The following is a 22,906-nucleotide window of genomic DNA, read 5'->3' as shown; positions in this document are numbered from 1 at the left end:
TTCAGCAATTTTCTATTATAAGTTTGAGGCAAAAAATATTGGTTAAATTGATTTTTCGTAAAATTTCACCGGTGAATCTAAGAAAAAAAAAACGTATATGCCATAGCAATTAAAGTTATGGGCGTTCGTTGATCCCCTCTAACCCCAAATGTCTGATTTCTATCATATACATTATTTACTTTGTTGGCTTTAATAAAACAATATTCAGCATGTACCAACATGTAAAATCGGCACTTTTACTCTACAGATTTGCTATGTTTTTACATTTTCATTTGTAAATATTTCCAGGACTTAGTGATTGTGAATAATAGAACAGACCTAATTGTCTCATTAGCAATCATACCACATTTTGTTATTTTTCCATTATCCTGCTGGAAGCCCCACTTTCACCTCCACGTTAGTGAGCAGGGGACTTAGACTAACGGAAGGGGAACTTGTAAATCGATAAATAAATTGATGAATAAGTATAACTCATCTGTGTTTATCTAAATATATCTGTAAAATGAATGCGCGCAAATTTATCAAAAGCGTGATTTTTACTCACAAATGTAATAGTAATGGGCGCAAATGTAATGTTAATGCTCGCAAATATAATGCACCGCCTTATTCAAACAAAATCTTTAGTCCAGGAAGTTTTGGTTTAGAAAGATTTCACTGGGATGATTTTGTTATTAATTGCTAATTTTTATACGATAATCATTGACTGGTTTTGATCTCGATCAGTGGAAGAAAAAAGTTCATAAAAGAACGTGTAACTACTTAATCTTTCTGAGAAACTTCATATGATTTACATTTAAAAAAAAAATGTCGTTATATTTATTCAGATTGGTTGTACATAGACAAATGTTTCCCTACAAAACTCAAATTTTTGTTTCTCGAAATTAATAAAATATGACAATGATACACACGTGGATTTTTTTTTATTTTTACTTCTATATTAGAAAGGGACAATGATTGTTAAATAAAATGGTTTTGAAAGTGTTTTTACAAACTTACTGGTATCGGGTACTGTTGTAAAAGAGAGACGAAAGATACCAGAGGGACATTCAAACTCACAAGTGGAAAATAAACTGGCAACGCCATGGCTAAAAAAGAAAAAGACTATCAGACAAACAAAAGTACACAAAACACAACATAGAAAACTAAAGACTGAGCGACACGAACCCCACCAAAATCTGGGGGTGATCTCAGGTGCTCTGGAAGTGTTGCTCATGTTAGTACAAACCCTGTAATAAGTATAAATTGGTAGGTCAAATTCGGGGAAAATGGGACGGGATTGTAGTTACGACATTTGGAACGTGTCCGCTATCATCTGTGAAACGGATATCCATAACGTTAGAGTAAGTATGAAATCAGGTCGATAATCATCAATGCTAGTAATTTTTATTACGTAACGTCCCTTAAGGTGGTACCTAACACTACAGGGAGATAACTCTGTAAAAATCAGCTAAACGTTTTAATTACGTTGTATTGTTAAGGAAATATTAGGCTTCTCAATGATCAAAATTAGTGTTTGTCAAACTGCTATATAACCACTGAAATTTTTCTGATAAAGTGGTTGGTTCAAATTTTTTGAAATTTTTATATTTTTGTCAAAGGGTCAAAGTAAACATTTTGTCAAAATTTTATGAAAATTAAACGAGCCAAATTAATATTAGTCAAGGTGTTGGGTACCACCTTAATAATAGAAAATTGGCAAATTAACATTGTAAGCGCTCTAGCAAGAACCTAGTTAGTTACTTAGTAGGTCAAATTTTATTAAAATTGAAATTAAGTAACAGCCTAATATGATAAAAAAAAAACCAATATAAACATTTTTGTAAGAGGCAACCGGTTGCTGCAAACAATCTCTTAGTGTTAACCTGTAACTCACATCAAGAATAACTTTCATGTAAAAACAGATACATGAGGAAATGTGTTTTCTTATGTCATTTTATTTCTTTTAAAGATTTTGGCTGCCCCATCGATTTTCCCTCAGCATTTCTGCGAAAGTAAATCCAAAATTCCAATCAAAGCAGTCAAAACGGAACATTTACTAGGGTTTTCTACAGCTCAGTTTACAACAGTCAAAACGGAATATTTGCTAGGGTTTTCTACAGCTCAGAGTACCACAGTCAAAACGGAACATTTAATAGGACTTTCTACAGCTCAGTTTACTACAGTCAAAATGGATCATTTACTAGGGGTTTCTACAGCTCAGTTTACCACAGTCAAAACGGAATATTTACTAGGACTTTCTACAGCTCAGTTTACCACAGTCAAAACGGAACATTTATTAGGATTTTCTACAGCTCAGTTTACCACAGTCAAAACGGAACATTTACTAAGGCTTTCTACAGCTCAGTTTACTACAGTCAAAACGGAATATTTACTAGGGCTTTCTACAGCTTAGTTTACCACAGTCAAAACGGAACATTTACTAGGGTTTTCTACAGCTCAGTTTACCACAGTCAAAACGGAACATTTACTAGGGCTTTCAACAGCTCAGTTTACCACAGTCAAAACGGAATATTTACTAGGGCTTTTTACAGCTCAGTTTACCACAGTCAAAACGGAACATTTACTAGGGCTATCTACAGCTCAGTTTACCACTGTCAAAACGGAACATTTACCTGTGTTTTTTGTATGGGCTTCATTTGTCAAGTCGTCTATGTTTCATTTTGTAATGATTTATTATGTTTGTTTATCACTTCAGATAAAATAGGCAAATTTACAAAAACTAGAAACACAAAGATCTCGGTTATAGTTGACCTTATTTTGAATGTAGTTCCTTTTCAAGTTAAACAACCCATTCGTATTTGTAATTTGATCACTCTTTTGTCTTTGGTTTTTTTTTATCTAAGTGCTTAAGAAGTTTCAACCAAAATGTTTATTGGACGTAGCAAAACGGTACAACTTGCTACGATAACGTAATGTTAGGGATACTAAACAGAAGGCCAAAACTATCATGCTGTCACATATACGGTAAGATAATGTAAGGGATACTAAACGGAGGGCCAAAACTATCATGCTGTCACATAAACTGTAACATAATGTAAAGGATACTAAACGGAAGGCCAAAACTATCATGACGTCACATATACGGTAACATATTTTATTATACCTCACTATGTTTTTTCTATATAAAAAATAATGAAATAATTGTGCTATTTCATTCCACAGACTATTTGCCAGTCAATAGTTTCAAAGACTATTACCCCGGTTAATAGTTTTATAATCATATTTCCCGTACTTTTTCATGCTTATTTTTCATTGGACAATAATGACGTCATTAACCATTCTGCTTGGATTTTGTGTGCTTGGCAACGTCAAACTCTAATATCGTTAACGGTATAATACATGTGTCGATCGTAATTTCACTTACAAGACGCAATTATAAAAGAGAAAGAAAATCTTTGCGACATATTTTTTAAAGATCTAAAATATAGTACTTAATTTATAATATGGGTTTGCCGTCGTCTTCAAGACCTGTATTTGCGTTTGGTGTACTTTAGCTAGAATTTATTATTTGCACGGAAAGTTTAACACAAGTATTTCGAGTCTTGATTGCAATTAATGAAATATTTACAAATACAACACAGACTATAAAAACAAACGTATCGTTCATCTTGTGCATGTCAAGTTATGTGACATTTTTCTTTTCTTTCAGATGATATGTGTACACTTTTAGAAAGTTAGTTAGCTTAGTATAATAAACACTTAATGATTGTGTTGTTCAGTATAATAAAACACCTAATGAATGGTTGTGCGGGTAATAGCAAGTTTGTTGTCCCTTCGCATACCAACTATTACCCTCGGCTTTGCCTCGAGCAATAGTTGGTATCTCAGGGACAACAAACTTGCTATTACCCTCACACCCAGTCAATAGGTGTATAGTAAGGGATACTAAACAGAAGGCCAAAACTATCATGCTGTCACATATACGGTAACGTAATGTAAAGGATACGAAACGGAAGACCAAAACTATCATGACGTCACATATACGGTAAGATAATGTAAGGGATACTAAACGGAAGGCCAAAACTATCATACTGTCACATATACGGTAACGTAATGTAAGGGATACGAACGAAAGATAAAAAATATCATCATATCACACATACGGTAACGTAATGTAAGGGATACGAAACGGAAGGCCAAAACTATCATGACGTCTTATATACGGTAATGTAATGTATGGGATACGAAACGGAAGGCCAACACTATCCTGATGTAACATATACGGTAATGTAATGTATGGGATACGAAACAGAAGGTCAAAACTATCATGCCCTCACATATATGGTAATGTAATCTAAGGGATACGAAACGGACGGTCAAAATTATCCTGATGTCATATGTTCGGTAACACAATGTAAGGGATACGAAACAGACGGCTAAAACTATCATGATGTCACATACACGGTAACGTAATGAAAAGGATACGAAATTGAAGGCCAAAATTCTGATATCAAACATATGGTGATGTAATGAAAGGGATACGGAACGGAAAGCAAAAACTATCATGACGTCACATATAAAGTAACGTAATATTTGGGATACGAAACGGATGGCCAAAACTATCATGTTGTCACATATACGGTAACGTAATGTTAGGGATACGAAACGCATGGCCAAAACTATCATGATGTCATATATACGGTAACGTAATGTAAGGGATATGAAACGAAAGGCAAAAAACTATCGTGATGTCATACATACGGTAACGTAATGTAATTGATACGAAATGGGTGGACGGAAGGCCAAATTTATCCTGATATCAAACATATGGTAACGTAATGTAAGGGATACGAAACGGACGGCCAAAACTATCATGATATCACACATATGGTAATGTAATGTAAGGGATACGAAACGGATGGCCAAAACTATCATGATGTCACATAAATGGTAACGTTATGTAAGGGATACGAAACGTCAGGCCAAAACTATCATGATGTCACATATACGGTAACGTTATATAATTGATACAAAACGTACGCCCAAAACTATCCTGATATCACACATACGGTAACGTAATGTAAGTGATACGAAACGGATGTCCAAAACTATCATGACGTCACACAAACGGTAATGTAATCTAAGGGACACGAAACGGATGGCCAAAACTATCATGATGTCACATATACGGTAACGGAAGGCCATTTGACGTTTTTATCGTGTTAGAAAAGAGAGGAATAGTCAACTCATTAGTCGAAAACATACAACTTACAATGACATTGCAATAACCGAACAACGACCAAAAGACAATTAGCAAGTCTAGAAACACAACATCGAAAACAAACTAAAGACTGAGCAACACGAACCCAACCAAAAAACCGGGTTAGACACTATCAAATGAGAATTGAAAATAAAGTGGTATCTTTAATCTCGTCTTGTAAAGTTTCGAAAAGGAAGATCTTGAAAACAGTTGAGTAAAAATTTGACACTAATATTATATTATACTATAATTTACACATGGAATTCAAATACAAATTTAGCAATACAGTATCACGATGAGTAGCGTAGAAACAACATAAAATGTATAATTTCTTCGATATTGAAAAGATATGGAATTCTCCTGAATTCATTTCACATTAGGACCACTTTTAAAATATTTTCAACCCAGTCAGGGAAACAAGTACAAGGAAAACTGTCCCTATTGCAAAACCATACGGAAACAATACCAAAAGTGTTTTCCAATATGTAAATTAAAATCCATTTTTATTTTTACAATCAATATACAGCTGTATTGAAATATATAAACGTCACAGATGTCTCACTTTTTTTCACCACGTCTGAATATAACCTTTTCCAATCCCATCATAGGAGCTTCAAACGCTAGAGACGCAACGAAAGCACAGGCATATGCTAATACAAGATTTCCAAGGTATTCATATATCTGTTGAGATAAAATATGTCATTTAGTAATACACAATTCCCTCATTATATGGGGCTTATAAAACAATAGGCAACAATGGTTTAAGATGTGCAAATCTCATAAATCGGTTAAGAAAACAAACCAAAGTAAAAAAAAATAAATCTTAGAGAATCGCATGAACCTCAACAGGAGCGAGACCGGGTGCGTTGGCAGGGTAATCGTCTCCTTCCATGCATGCATCACCCGCCATACAAATCCACACTCAATAAAAATGCCATAATCGGGAATAGGACACACTCGGTAAAATTACAGAATAGACGAATATTCTGGTATCTAACACTACGAAAACATATCTCTAGTGAGTTGATACATAGACACATCTTATCGGTCATACAATTCGTGATGGTGACCGTAAAACTTATGTACGATCGATTTCAGTCGTTCTTCCTCCTAATTATGCCGGGTAAATTTTCGTGTAAGGAGCATACGCCTGAGTGAAACATAATATCAATACTGTGTTGTGTGTACAAATCATAATATCACTTAACACTTTTGTGTACTTACTAAAAAATAAAAATATTTTTTTATGTATGAAAAATGGCCACCAGCATTACACAAGACAAGTATTTTTCCAACAAAAGCTAGGCATTAATTATTATGTAAAAATGAGGATATATGATGGTACGATTGCCAACTATCCACCTTGGTTTAAATGAAGTGGTATAAGCATTTAAAGGCAACCGTACGGCCTTCGACAATTTGAAAAATTCCATACCGTATTGTCAGTTAAAAAAGGCCACGACATGAAAAATATGAAACAATTCAAACAAGAAAACTAGTTTATATCAAAACAATTTACGAAAATGAAATATGACAGACATGAACCAACGGCAACCCCTGAATTACAAGCTCCTAAAGAATTTGGCAGGGTTTAATATGTTTGTGAGCGCTCATCCTTCCCCTCTAATAGGACAATGGTGTAACAACACAACATAAAAACATACTGTAAAAATCAGTTGCAAACGGCTTACCTCACTAGATCGGTACAAGGCACAAAACATCCAACTGACACAGAAGCAAATAAACTCATCATAGATACCAGGATTGAAATTTTGTATTTGCGCCAGTCGCGCGTTTCGTCTACAAAAGACTCATCAGTGACGCTCGAATAAAAAAAAGTTAAAAAGGCCAAATAAGGTACAAAGTTGAAGAGCATAGAGGACCAAAAATTCCTAAAAGTTTTGCCAAATACAGCTAAGGTAATAGACAGATAGCACCGATAAAAGAATACTAGCAGTTAGTTAGTTCAAAGCCAATTACAACTGATAAATAAATCATGTTCTCTCATAATAAAGTATCAATAACTTCCAAAAGATGATTTGTAAAGACAATAAACAATATGAGAAACGAATGACATTAAGTATTGCCAAAATACAAATAAACAGTATCAACAGGATGACTGACCATAAGTACTAATAATATGCTTACACTTTTAGTCAGCTCATTGTCCGACACAATTTTCCCATTTAATATGCAAAACTCATATATATTGTGCTTCTATGCATGAAAACCAATTATGTATATTCAAAGGTATTGTATAAAGAACAAAGAAAGTTCTTTCTCTGTAGAGATAATGCCAGTGGACAATAACAAACTGCATTGAAGACAATCTTGTTTTCGAGTGACTTATAAGTTTATGAAATCGTACATAGTGGTTGCAATATCAACACATATTATTTAATTTTGTAGAAACTTACAAATTATGACAAATTTTTTAGCCGTGCTATACAAACAGACAATTTATGTCATTGTCTGCATTTCAGGCAAATACTTCTTCACATTAGATGCTGTTTTGTGTAAGGTTATTCAGAAAAAAAAAGATGTTAAAATATGACTTACAATTTCATGAGTGTCGACATGAATAAGCTTCCTCCTCGAACCAAAATAATAGAAAATTATAATAGGATGGACCAAGTAGGCACAGTAGGTTAATTTCCCCAAAGGTACAAACGCTTTCCATGACAAAATGGTGTTAATTATACCTACAAGAAATTAAGTAAACATGATTTTTATTTACATTTGTATCAATTGTATATAGACGCGAACAATTGCGGACCAAAGCTTTAGGGACACCAGCTTGGTATACTGTATGGCGTTCAATAATTTCTTAATTTTTACAATACTGAGAAAATGTTAACAGTCACAAGCAGATACTCATTAGCTGACCTGGTACGCCCGACTACCTTAATAAATGAGAAATGACAGAAGTAATTCATATATGTTATGTATTTTTCGTACATGATTTATTTGGTATTGGAAATAAATCAACCAACAATCAAGTCTATAAATCCATCAATATTCTTCGTACTTCGAACTGGAATTTATTTTTTTGTTGTTGTATATTTATGAGGTACAATCTCCATTAAAATATCAGTGATTGTCGAATTTCCTTCTACTTTGAAAGAACAAACTGTTGTTATTGCTTTATACTTTTTATTCTGGTAAAACACGACGACGACTTTACTTAATGTTTTTCCTAATTTCACATTGATTTGACTTATAACCTATTATCGATTATGACGAGTACGCAGTACTATGGGCATTCAATAAGACGATGCCAAGTTTTCCATGCAGTGTTTTCCTTACCACTTGATGTCAATCTTTTAGTAAATGTGTTCTGTTCAAACTAAAACTTTAGAGGATATCTAAAAAATATATGTTAATATTTATCTATTCTAGTTTTGTTCTGTCTTGAAGTGTTATTTTGATTTTCAAATATTCCCTTCTTAACAAAACAGTTTAGAGCCTATTATAATCCATACTTAATTGTCGAATAACAAACCTCCATTTCCTGTTGCGCATGCAAATATAACCCAACAAACACCGAGACTCCATGCAGTCCTGTGTAAAGTGTTGAAAGTAGCTGCAAGATCAGTTGAAAACGGATGACCATTATAGTCCCTGTAGACACCATATAGTGCTGCACTGGCAATTGCGGTAAAAACAGCCCATAGTACCAAGTTAAGGTACTGAAACATAAAACAATACACTATCCTTATACGGTAGACGAAAGAGTAGGCATCAAACCGTTATGTGTGTGCAGACTCAACACGATTAACAGTTGATTGAATATTAGAGACACCTTTCTCTTATTGGAGACCACTTGTTGACTAGGTGTCTTTTCATGTTTTTATAGTGTTATTAAGTTGTTGTCTGAATAACTTATACACACACATACCTTTTTATATTCATAGTTATGTTTTAAAATAAAATGAAAATTACACTTTAAAAATGTTACGCTTCCAAAGCTTTTCTTAGTGTAGCTTCACAGGAACGCTCAAAGCCAAATATTTAGTTCATTAATCATTACATAGTCCCTTATGAAACAATGGTTTATTTAAGGATTCATTAAAAAAAATGAAAATACAATTTTAGGGTATGTGTGGTACATAGTATGCTTATAAACATTATCAGAAAAGATTTTTTTCATCTGTACCTATTTCACATCCAAATACGACAACGTTTGAATCTTTACTTCATAACAAACTGGATTAATTAAATGATAAACTCGGAAAGTATTGCAATAGATTAATACATTTCATTTTCTATATCAGTGTCGATATCATAAAATGACTTCCACTTCTTAGTCAAGATATAAGGATGGTATTGCGACTAATACAAGTATGCTAAATGAGATGGTCCAAGAACACAGTTATTTCGTAGTGTATTTCTTTTAGACAATAAATTGAAATTAAAAAAATTGCACCAGCTCTATCACAAAAAGATTTGTACAGTGTAGTGTACTAGCTTTGGGACAAATAATTATAGAAAAGTTTATTGGCTCTAACTCAAACCATGGACAATTCTATGCTATGTGAGTCTATAATTCAGTTTGACAGCTTCAGACATACTAATTTTTGACCTATTTCAACTGGACCAAATCACTACTTTACCTAAAGATTCATCACCTAAATTTGATTTAAATGTAACTGTATCCCCCTACTTAATATTTCATGCATAAAAAATAAAGAAATAAATTTGGAAAATGCATGAAAAAAATTTGCAAGTTCTACACTGTCCACAGTAGGGACTATATTTGACAACGAAAATCAAAGGCCGATAACTGTGTCCTCGAACCAGATGATATATTCTCTATAATTATAAATTTTCAATGCAAAGTTTTTGATAATTACAAAAGCATAATGAATTTTAGATTATGATGATAACTTGAACTTAAATCTAAATGTTCCACTTGGCAATGCTCCACATCTTCTGGGGTAAAATTAATGTGATATCCCTAACTGCAGTTACGTATATCACAAGATGGCGGACGATGTTTCTGGTAAGTATTTCTTTTGTCGATTTTGAAATAAATATACATTATTCTTAGTATTTCGTGTCTTTTTCAACGTATTACTAAATTTGAAACTGAAATACTAACGGTTTTATTCATAGTTCAACCGCTAAAATGAGAAATCAACTGTCCCAAAACACGCGATGAATTGGGTAAATGAAGAAGATAAATTGTCGTTGATATACTAACTGGACATATTGATATCCGTAACTGATTTTATTCCTAAACAATTGTCATTTTCGTTTGAAATGAAATAAGAGTCTTTGGTTATCGCGATCGTTATAAATCGGAATCTTAAATGTTCTTTAAAGTCTTTACAAATATTGTGTGAAAAAATATTGATCAGTCTACCAATTCTGTATTTCTGTATAGCCAGCAGCATGTCTAATTTGATCGAGGAAGGGTCTTCAGTAGCTTATTTCAGATAAAATATGGATGGCAACCAAGAAACACTTACCGCTTACAATGAAAAAAGCAAAATAACAAAATACCGAACTCCAAGGAAATTCAAAATGGAAAGTCCTTTAGGAAATGACAAAATCTAAAGCTCAAACACATCAAACGAATATTTTGTAAAGATAATCTGTAATCGTAATCGATTGTTATTGATTACAAATTTTGCATATACTCGACTGTAATATGTAATCGGCTTTATTTTCGATTACAGGATGGTGTAATCATTGATCAATTTTCGATCACATTTCGATTAAACTGTTTGATGAAATAGAACCGTGAGATGTTGCTTTAATTGTTTTAATACTGTTGAAGATGAATATCATGTTATTTTACATTGTCCTGTTTAAAATGATCTTAGACAAATTCTTTTTACTGAATCTCTTAAAATTGATTAACATTTCAATGCTTTTACAGAATGTCAGAAAATGATATTTTTATTTCGAATCAAGATATTATTAGATTTTGTGCCAAAACCTGTTATTTTATTCTGAAAAAAAACCCGAGAAGTTTTATATTGTAAATAATAAATAAATAGTTTTGCTGTTTATTTTTAACATTCATATTTAGTATTTATTAATGTATACAAATGTTGTTTTAGTTCTTATAGTCTCTCATTAATCTGTACAGATTGGCTTATGTAGGAAAAAATGTATCTTTTATAATTGTACTGTGTAATTATATGCATAAGGTGAGACGTATATAAAATATTGAATTGAATTGAATGAATTGTTAAATGAAAATAAACAACTGCAGAAAAGTAAAATAACAAAAATACCGAACTCCAAGGAAAATTCAAAACGGAAAGTCCCTTATCAAATGGCAAAATCAAAAGCTCAAACACATCAAACGACTGGAAAATAACTGTCATAGTCCTGACTTGGTACAGGCATTTCCTTATGTAGAAAATGAGTTCTATTATATGCTCTTTTTAGATATTGTTATCTCAAGCTGCCTTCTTTGCAATCATATTTCCTGATATATTTAACGATTCGCAAAACCGAGTTTAACATTTGAATTTCTACATGCAACATAAAACAAAAGTTGAACGTTTCATTGAGATAATTGGTATATTATGATGCAATCCTATGGCGCAGTCCCGATCAACTCTTTTCGCAGGGCATGATATCAAATCCGTACGATGAAATTGATACAGCTCAATAGTGATTTAGCCTTATGATGGACGATGAGAAAAAAAAACATATTGACGAAAAATATATCACAAATTAATATAACTAGAATGATATGTTCCTTATAGATTAAGACGACAGCAGTTTAACAATCTTCAAATATTGTAAATCGAATAGTAAATCGATTGTAATTCATATACAGTATATAAAAATATGGAGATGTGGTATGATTGCCAATGAGACAAATACGGTCTTCAACAATTAGAAAAACCATACTGTACAAACATGAACAAACGACAACCACTGAACTACAGGCTCCTGACTTGGGACAGGCACTCCTGACTTGGGAAAGGCACATAACGAAAGTGGCGGGGTTAGATATGTTTGTGAGCGCCTAACCCTCCCATAACCTAGGATATTCGCTATACAGCATAACATAAGAATAAACAAACAAAAATCTGTTAAAAGACTTAACTCATCAGATCGATACAAAACAGAAAAACATTAAACAAAAACACAGATCGGACGTTGTCTATATACTAACCTTATTTATCTTACATTTACACTTAGTTTGGTACAGCAGGAAACCACAGAACATACCCACTAAATATGGTCCAATGCGAGTGTAGGGTCGTTGATAATACTGGTTGAAATAATCAGCACTGTGAGGTCTGTATACATAATGCATATATAATATATTAACTATAAACATGCACTAAATATATATATTTTTTTGTTTTGAAATTTGTTTTGCATGCACACGTATAAAAATTGCGGTTTTTATCCAACGCAATCATAGGTTTGAACGTTGTTTTCAATTCAGACCTGTTTATATATATGTATATATATATATATATATATATATATAAGCCTTTTTGAAATAAATTTATATTTGATTAAAAAAAACGTGTTAATAATACAAAGTGTCTTGTGTTCGACTTCAGTTAAGCGTAAAAATATACGTTTTTATGAAAGATATATGATATCTGAACAATGGCATACGTCATGTTTATAGATAACTTAATGGTATCACGCAGTTACTCCTAGATTTAAATTGTCAAACTTTTTATTTTTAAAACAAAAATGATGCAATGCCGGTTCTCCTCTTCCACAATAAGATTTAGTTTTGTAAATCATATAAACTTCAACGTACCCTTTTTGACTGGTTTGAAGATCATAATGTCTGGACACAAGTCCTGTTGCTATGGCACATCCTAACCACATCACACCCGTCACAACTGTTCCTGCGATTTTAGAACTAAATAAAGAGTACAAATATCAATGTCATAGATAACAAAAATTGACATATTTTCATGATACCAATCTATAAATGTTGGTAACGCTTGCGGAAAAGTAAAAATATCAATCTGTTGTGTTTTGTGAATTGTTGTTTGTCTTTTTTTTCTTCTTTTATTTGACATGGCGTTGTCAGTTTATTTTCGACTTATGAGTTTGAATGTCCTTTTGTATCTTTTGCCTCTGTCTTATAAGTTTTATCCAGTCTGTGATCTTCACCTCTTTTTTCCCTGACAATTGTAGCAACCAGCAGAAAAAATATACTAGTCAAAACAACTCCCATTCGTGTATAGTTTTCACATTCTCATGTTCCCATTAAACCCTGGACATACTTGGACTGCCACCAAAAGTTATCAGTATTACTTTTTTCAAAAATTTCCTTTTACAATTTTGTAAGAAACAACCCTGGGTGTGCCTATAAGTATGGCTTTTAAATGTTAAAATGATTATTCATCAGATGAGAAATGGAACAACGAATCGTGTATGATTTGTACAAGTGAATTAAAACATGAACTGACGATTATTAATTAAGCTATTACAGATATTATGTTTTTATAAATAAGAAGATGTGGTATGAGTGCCAATGAGACAACTTTCCTTCCAAGTCACAATGTATAGAAATTTAACAATTATAGGTCAAAGTACGGCCTTCAACACGTAGCATTGGCTCATACCTAACTGCAAGCTATACAGGGCCTTAAAATGACTAGTGTAAAACAATTCAAACAGGAAAACCAACGGTCTAATTTTGTTCTTTCTTCTCAAGCTTATTTGTATTACTAGTATTATCATTAATATATTCTCGCAATGCTAGATGGAATACTTCTACGGGTGCCACATGTAGAGCATGATCTTCTTACCCTTCTGGAGCACCTGTGATCACTCCCAGTTTTTGGTGGGGTTCATGTTGCTCAGTTTTTAGTTTTCTATGTTGTGTTTTGTGTACTATTGTTTGTCTGTTTGTCTTTTTCTTTTTAAGCCATGACGTTGTCAGTTTATTTTCGACTTATGAGTTTGAATGTCCCTCTGGTATCTTTCGTTTTTCTTCTTCTTCTATGATTTCTGTTAACCAAATTCACAATTCACCCATTACGTTAACTATTACTCTTCTAGCCAACAATTCAGGATTTTTCTATATTTTAACCATTTAGAGTTCCAGTTTGTTATAAATTAGCTTGCAGTTTTCAGCTGAAACAAACTTGCACCATTATCTTTAGATCTATGTCATTTTGTTTTTAGAAAAGTTTTACCAGAAATTAGTAAAGTGTGTTTTCTTTTTTTTTTTATTTAATTTTTTTAAGCACAATCATTTATTCCAACAAATGAAATAAGATATTGCAAGATTGACAATACCCGACATTTGAGTGCTGGTTGTTAGAAACAACTATAGTTTTATAGTAATCACATTCATATTGCCATGGATTTCTTTTCAATTTATACTTACTAATACATAGGAATTAAGATAATTGGACTGATTACAAAAAACTGCATGTCATTTGCTAAATACCAAGCCCAACCAAAACACTAAAAAGAAGAAAAAAAACTATCTTGAATGCCTTAACTGTATAGACAATAATAACAAGAATTTAATCAGGAATAATGAAAGGAAAAAAGCATCACGAAATTTTCTTTAAAAATATCATGGAAAGGATAACATGACACTTATAGAAATGAACTTGAAAAATATGATAAAATGAAGAAAATGTCGTTGATTTATAGGAATCTAATTTAATTCACTCACTCAACATTTACAAAATTAATAAATGTAATCAGAATGAAACATTTTCTTTTGTATTCGCCTGGATATATTGTTTAACTTGACAAATGTATTGAAGGAGATATTTCACAAATAGATATATATATATATACCATATGCAAATTATAATGGCTTGAATAATTTGTGACAATATATTGATTGCTTGGATGTGAAAGGTTTTGTTTGATATCTAAACCTTTTATTTTTTGAAAAAAAGTAAAATATTGTTTTCGTTATTTTCGCCTGATTAACTGACCTCATTTGATTCTTTGTTGAAGTTGTTGATGTACAAAAGGTTATACCACCAGTTTGTGTGACAATTATCTGGTGATTTTCTACTGTCACTCCAAAACGGACCACTTCCTAGATATGGATAAAGTCCAGTAAATACCATCAAAACAAGCATATATGGTGGAGTCAACCTAGAAAATAAAAAATAAAGAATTGAAATATACCCTTTCATGTCCGATCTGTGTTAGATGTTTTTCTGCTTTGTATCGATCTGATGAGTTAAGCCCTTTTAAAAAGTGAAATAGCAAAAATACCGAACTCCATGGAAAATTCAAAACGGAAAGTCCTTTATTAAATGGCAAAATCAAAAGCTCAAACACAAGCAAACGGCAAACAACTGTCATATTCCAGACTTTTTTTACAGGCATTTCCTCATGTAGAAATGATGGATTAAACTGATTTTTGTAGTTTGTACTTATGTTGTACTGTAACACCACTGTTCCGGGTTAGTTTTCTCGTTTTAATTGTATTTCATTTGTCATTTCGGGGAATTTATAGCTGACTATGCAGTATGGGTTTTGCTCATTGTTGAAGGCCGTACGGTGACCTAAAATGGTTAATTTTTATTTCATTTGATCACTTGTGGAGAGTTGTCTCATTCGCAATCATACCATATCTTCTTATTTTTATAAAAATGTATGTTTTCACAACACAGTCTAAATAATTGAAAATATCTCCCACGGTATGGCATAATCATACAGCAGTTGGTGCCATATATCAGGCAGCTATGACTGATAGTTGCTGGAAAGATGCGATGGAAATGTGTTACGGATAGACGGACATACACAAGGATGGATTGACAGAGGTAATCCAGCTTACCTCTCGATTGGATCGTGGGTATGTATAATGATATATGCATATTTATATACTAACATATAGAACTATTTTGTGTGTGGTTCTAAGAGCCCAGTTTATAAGAAAAAGACAAAGCCTTAAAACAACTGTTTCAACGAATATGTTTCTCTTTAAATTCGAACTGGTAATCCTTAATCTGGTGGTTGATGTAAGAATTCCATAGTCCAGTCTAAGGAGAAGGTACTATTTAGTGCCCAATCAATTATATGTATTTCAAACTGTCTCTTAAATGTTTTAACTATGGACTTGAATAAAACATTTCAGGTTTGGTTTTTAAATATATCCTTTTTTTTAATCTAAAAAAAAACAATTGTGAAAAATTAAACAGATACTATCAAATATCTGCCATATTTTTTAAAATAACAAAATCATTTAGATACACAAACGAGGTAACTGACTTAGGTCATATGCATATTTGACAAGCTTAATCTGTTGTCTTAGCTCCCCTTTAAAATCTAGACATTCACGGGGTAACGTAATGTATTTGTTAGATGACTTAGTAGTTAAATGATGTATATGAAATACATATGAGTTATATTGGAAATAGTTCTGATGGACTTCATAAAAATTCTATCGATAAACAGGTCAAAAGAGAAAATTGAAACCATTCCATTAAAAACGCTACACATGTAGAATTTACAAAGAATAGTCCAAATGTTGAACTTTACAGCACTTTAATAGTTGGTTGTAGTTGTCATTTCAAAGAAATCTTTGTCTGAGGCGTCACTAACACGCTTTAATTTTTGGTACTACTTCATGTTGTAATTTTATGTCTCGGTCATCTTTCTTGTTATACTATAGTGTAGGATTTCTCCTAGATTATTACTTTTGAAATCCTCTTTCGTTCTTTAGTAGTGAGTATAGATCTTTAACCAAATATGTGATCCAGAAATCTTTCAATCGTTTGGGTAGAGGTGACTTTGTCGATATTTTTAAATGTGAAGCGAAATGACAAGGTTATATTTATGAAGTGTTCTTTAAAATGTTAACCATACCAACCTCCAAAACCGATGAAAGTAGAACATAAACCAATTAAGCTTCAAGACGCTTTTCTGTTTCTGTAATTGTTGGAGTATCAAATAGGCCAGTAATGTACCACTGAAAATATATAATAATACTTTTTATCATCTATATCAAGATTATAGGACACTTAAAAGAGACGTCCGGACTTACGATATAACTTATACATAATTCAAACATTTTTTTTGTAATTATCAAACGTGTCAATGAAAATGTCATGGGTGATGGTGGATTGTAAGAGAGACGGAGATACCAATGGGACTGTCAAACTCATAAGTCGAAAATAAAGTGTTTGGGAAAAATAAATATCAACCAAGACCTTACACAAAATGATATTTTACACACAATCACTTCTTTGAAAAATACATCTTGTACTAAATCTCTTTTTAGAAAAGCTAAAGCTTAAATCGAAGTGTTAATGACAGAATAACAAAACTAGGCAAAGAAATGTGAAGCACAAACACAAATATGTTAGATGGAATTTAAAAATATAGATATTGACATCCCACAGACTAATAAAAGTCTTGTCAATATCTGATTGAGTTTATTTGGTAGATATTCTATATAAAAGACACTTTTTGATTTTCAAATTTAAGAGACTAAAAAAAAAGCTTTATCATACAATTTCCTTTCAAAAATTTAATCAGAACATATGTAATTGCAAATTTTAACATTAGTCTGATCTAAATTGAATGGATGGCGAAGCAGTATTTTTGTCTTCGTTTTTATTTGAATGTCATATCAATCTTACCTTAGGGCAAAGAAAGAATCAACCGATACTTCGGCGTTGATAATGGCCATAAATGATTTCCTTTTAATGAAAGTCGTGTATACCTGAGCCGCATTGTCTGTAAAACAATTAAAAATAAATAAAAAATTGATATTGAAAACTTTATGTTTAAAGCAATTCATGTACTGTATTATATTGATAATATGATTAGTTATTTGTTTAAAACTTCTGTGTAACAATAAGCAATCAATCAATCATTATGCGACGATAGATGACCACATGCAAATTTCTATTATGAAGGCTAAGAACAGAGAACAAAAACGGTAATAAGTATGAATACAAATTAAACTCAGGAGATGTAATTTAATTGCCAATTGCACAACTTAACATCAGAGTCCAGATGTAATGCGATTGCCGATTAGATAACTTAACACCAGAGTCCAGATGTAATGCGATTGCCGATTAGACAACTTAACACCAGAGTCCAAATGACATAGATGTAAGCCACTGTCGGTCATTATATTTGTATTTTGCATAGAAATAATCATCGAAAGACGAACAAAAAACACATGAATTAAAGGGGCCTCGGTGGCCGAATGGTCTAAGTAGTCCAACTATGTTTCACTAGCACTGAGGTTTGGAGTTTGAATCCTGCACATGGTAGGTGCATTCGACTCCAATCTTAACTGACTAGGATTGTCAGTTTTCCTGCCAAAGGTCGGTGGTTATTTCCAGCACTCCGGCTTCTTTCACTAATAAAATCCTACCGCCACAAAATAGCCAAAAGTGCTGAATGTGGCGTTAAACACTAACCACTCAATCAAATACATGTATTAAAATCACTGGCAAACATTTTTGCAATATTTGTGATTTCCATCAACAACTTCACACAGAATGTCTACACTTAAAATCTATTATTCAAACGTGTGGTGTGGTTTATGAAGTCTGATATATTGGGGAATGTTTGTTATCCCTTTGTATCGTAAAACCATTAACATGATTATAATCACCCGTACTCAGTATGGATAAAATGATAAAAGACATACTTACCCATTTGACCTAATCCAAAGGCAAAGGTATGTCCAAGGATGACCCAAGACATACTGATAAACCGTATACCATTGATAGCAGTCAATGTTCCAGCCCCTTGCTTAGTTCCAAGAATTTTTTCAATATTTGTATACACAGAAAACGAAAGCCACGCTTTCCCTACAATACCTTAAAGCAAAAACATGATAAAGGTTTGATTTTCAAATACTACAATGAATATATATAAATACAATGTGTTACACAAGACACCTTCCATGGTAGTATGTTACAAATGAATAAGAGGTAAGCCATTTCAATTGATATTTTAGTGTGTGTCTTTTTATGTTGTAATGTTATACCACTGTTTCAGGTTAGGGTGAAGGTTGGCGCCTGTTAAAACGTTTAAACCCGCTGCATTTTTATACACCTGTCCTAAGTCAGGAGCCTATTGTTCAGTGGTTGTCATTTGTTGGTGTGGTTCATAAGTGTTTCTCGTTTCTCGTTTTTTATATAGATTAGACCGTTGGTTTTCCTATTTGAATTGTTAACACAGTATTTTTGGGCCCTTTATAGCTTGCTGTTCGGTGTGAGCCAAGACTCAGTGTTGAAGGCCGTACTTTGACCTATAATGGTTTACTTTTTACACATTGTGACTGGGAAAATGGATAGTTGTCTCATTGGCACTCATACCACATCTTCTTATTTATAAGAAGTATCTCTATTCATGAATATATCTTTAATATTAAGTAAGACGTATTCAAATTATATAATTAGCTTTTATCAACATATTTAGTGTTTAATATTTTAAAATTTTTTTTTCATTTCAAAATCGCTCCTTTGTTGATAAATAAAATAATATCTCGCTACAAAATATACTTTTGAACTAAAGGTACCTGGTTTATAAACAGATGTTTCATTTGCATCTAGGCCAACATCTACAGATACGTCTGGTTCTTCTACTTTAGGTTTATAATCAGCTCCCGTTTCTTTGTCTTCACTAGAGACGTAAGCTATGTTGATAATACCACCTTTTGGATTCTTTTTCTGCCGTTTTTCCATCATCCGTACGACAACATCATATATTGTGGCTAACGTTATAACAATGGCAAAATTTGAAAGAATGACTCTGAGAAAAAGAAAAGAAAAACAAAGCCATATTATATTATCCTTTATTCAATTGAAGTGGAAGAAGGAATATAGAAGTACAACGTGTGTCTGGTACAACAAGTTCCGCTTTAAATGTGTAACCAACGGTGACATGGTGTGTTTAAACTCGCTGCAATTAAGAGTTATCGTGTTCCTTTTTCTGAATATATGTATTGGATGAGTATGACGTTTACATATATACAGGCAAAGTTGACTTTAGATGGATTTTGCTATTTTTTAGGTCGTTTTTGGTCATATAGCTCTTCAACTGTTTCGGTTCTTATACAGCCTTTCAAATATTCGACTTTAAGCGTTCCTGATAAAGGTAAATCCAGAAAAGTGCTTCCGACAAATGATATTTATAACGTGTTGTTTTCATTTTTTACAGATTCCTGGCTTCCAAATGCTTAAATTTGAGCGTTCCTGATTAAGGTACATCCAGAAAAGCGGTTCGAACCCACGAAATTTATAGTGTTTGGTATATTTACATTTAATATGTTTTTGCTATTCAAAAGCTTTCGACAGAGATCACTATAACTTCACTGTCGAGAAATGAATAAGGTCTGATATATATATAATTATCATTTTGTGACATAATTACAAATAGGTCGACCAGAAGTGATTATGAAACGTATGTAATGGAATACCTATTTTTTTACTTGTCTCGATAAATTGTTAGCTTGAAATGCCTCGAAAAATATCGTCCGGGGAATATTTCATTTAAATCCTTGTTGTTGTTGTTGGAAAGGGTTGGTTGTATCAATTTGAGCAAAATTAACAATGTTCCGATATATTTTGTATCAAAGGTACAAATACATAAACTATTTATCAGTTCGGGAATCTAACAGCTTCTCATACATTTTTAGGAAAGGTTTTTCATTGCAAAAATTTCAGTATGAATGAGAGGATTTCAATATTTTTTTGCCAAGGAAAAATATTACCGTCGTATTGAAAAGATGAAAAGATTTATTTTTAGAACTGAGTCTGTAATCAATAATCTATAATCAAGTATGCTAATCAATAATCATTTTAAAAACAAAATGGCTTTCTTTCACGTCATTTTTTTTCTGTTCTAAAAAATAGTAAACTTGGACGGACTTAAATGTTATTGATGAGGGAGGTTTTTTTTCAATTACTTCAGTTGGGACAACCGTCAAAGAGTGATCGGGGACTAGAAATATGGTCACTCTTGGTCTTCCTCCGACCGGCAGTAAAACCCTTGCCGAAGTGGATCGTCTGTTTGGCTGTGTGGGACGTACAAGTACTCAGCCACGTCCGGGCAGAATGAGGACATTAAATTCGGTGCCTCGTGTAAAGAGAATACCACGCTCTTTGTCAGGAATATGACAGTTGTTTTCCATTCGTTTGATGTCTTTGAGCTTTTGATTTTGCCATTTGATAAGAGACTTTCCGTTTTGAATTTTCCTTGGAGTTCGGTATTTTTGTTATTTTACTTTTTGCACATTAAGAACCATTGTAACAACTCTTTAAGGGGTCCGTAGGTGATCTTTTGTAAGAGACTTTTTTTTAATCCCTATCCAATATACCCTCAATTTCCAGTGGCAGTCCAAATTTCCCCGACCTTCATCCCGGACGGCCTCTATTACATCACTTACATATTGTATCTATTAATAATGTGTTCTGAACATGCATGAAATAATTGCCACTGAATGTTAAGCAACCAACAATCAATCAATCCAACCTTCAAACGAAATTGGAATTGTTTAATTTCCTGTTTTCCGGTGGAAATGCGAAGCAGCATTAGGTCTTCTGCTCACTATCCTACACTTTTCCTGCACTCAATTTTCTCTTACCCATTTTTCCCTTTCCAACTACAGTTCTCGTATTGCCCATTTTTTAGTGCAATGTTTTACAAGATAATATCGTATTTCTATGTAACGCCTTTCTATCTACACGTACTTACAATACAATAATGGCTCGTGTATCATAGTTCGGATCTGTTTCTTCACAACTTCCACTATAGGGAAATACTGTGTTGTTTGACAATTGTGGGACAACTGCAAATTATAATTATCAGAGAAATATAGTAAAATGGCATTTTTGTTTTTTTATACTGAATTTATCAACAAGAATAGCAAGCGAGCTCTCTAGATAGAACATAATGAATGTGGGCGCGTGCATTTCATTGATATCATAAATTGACGTGGATTGACATGCGAACGTGATGATGATGCATTTTATCGTGACGTCATTGCCTAATACTTTTTTTCGAATATTACGACATGTCTTTGACTCTAACAAAATGTTAGGTAGTAGGATCAAAAAAGTGATATGCACAAATTGCCGACAATGTCTTTCGTCAATTCCTATGTATACTACAATTTTGAATAAGTCCATCAGAAATAAAAAGATTGTACACCTTAATTAGTATAATGGTATTTAGTTTTAGCAAATTATATTGAAGCTTATGGATTCACAATCAATATCAGCTCTTCCAAGTTTGTATAAAGTTTTTGATTTTCCAATATTCTGGTCTCAAGAATCACTGAAGAGATATGAATTGTCGAAATACGCATCTAGTGCAGTAAAATTGGTACCGCTAATGTTATTACTAATGTAATTTCACATACTAATTCAGGAACCAGGACTATATATTAGATGAAATGGATGAAAGAAGTACTGGGATAAAGTTAATAAACGGATATACGGCATAAACGGAGTACCTAAGATGCCCACATGTTTTGGGGTGATTAGTGTTGCTTAGTCGTTTTCTTCATGTTTTTATGAAGTGTTTTGCTAACTAATGTTTGTCGTTTTGTCATTTTTATACCCCCGTTTACGGGGCGTATTATGGTATACCGTTGTCCACCTGTCCGTCCGTCTGTCTGTCTTTCGTCAACATGTCAGACAATAACTAAAAAAAGCTTTAACCAATTTTCATGAGACTTAAGTGAATTGTTTATATCTATTGACGTAAGCTCCCTTTCGATTTTTTATAAAATGTATATTTTACGTTTCCGAGTTA

General features: G+C 32.7%; 1 protein-coding gene across 1 annotated transcript; it reads right to left on the bottom strand.

Moving 5' to 3' along the window:
• Positions 1-5,464: 5,464 nt before the first annotated feature.
• Positions 5,465-19,051, bottom strand: LOC127728913 (nose resistant to fluoxetine protein 6-like). The gene is made up of 11 exons (XM_052236493.1): positions 19,036-19,051; positions 18,796-18,963; positions 17,767-17,863; positions 16,995-17,093; positions 15,106-15,271; positions 14,538-14,617; positions 12,951-13,055; positions 12,342-12,468; positions 8,703-8,889; positions 7,760-7,902; positions 5,465-5,881 (listed from the first exon to the last, which is right to left on the bottom strand). Exons 1-11 carry the CDS (start codon positions 19,049-19,051, stop codon positions 5,759-5,761), a joined length of 1,311 nt encoding a protein of 436 aa, XP_052092453.1. The 3' UTR covers positions 5,465-5,758.
• Between the last annotated feature and the right edge of the window lie 3,855 nt (positions 19,052-22,906).

This window comes from Mytilus californianus, unplaced genomic scaffold, assembly GCF_021869535.1.
Source record: "Mytilus californianus isolate M0D057914Y unplaced genomic scaffold, xbMytCali1.0.p SCAF_2, whole genome shotgun sequence".
Classification (NCBI taxonomy): domain Eukaryota; kingdom Metazoa; phylum Mollusca; class Bivalvia; order Mytilida; family Mytilidae; genus Mytilus; species Mytilus californianus.
Note: the sequence above shows the minus strand (reverse complement) of the source record. Positions and strands in the feature narration are given on the sequence as shown.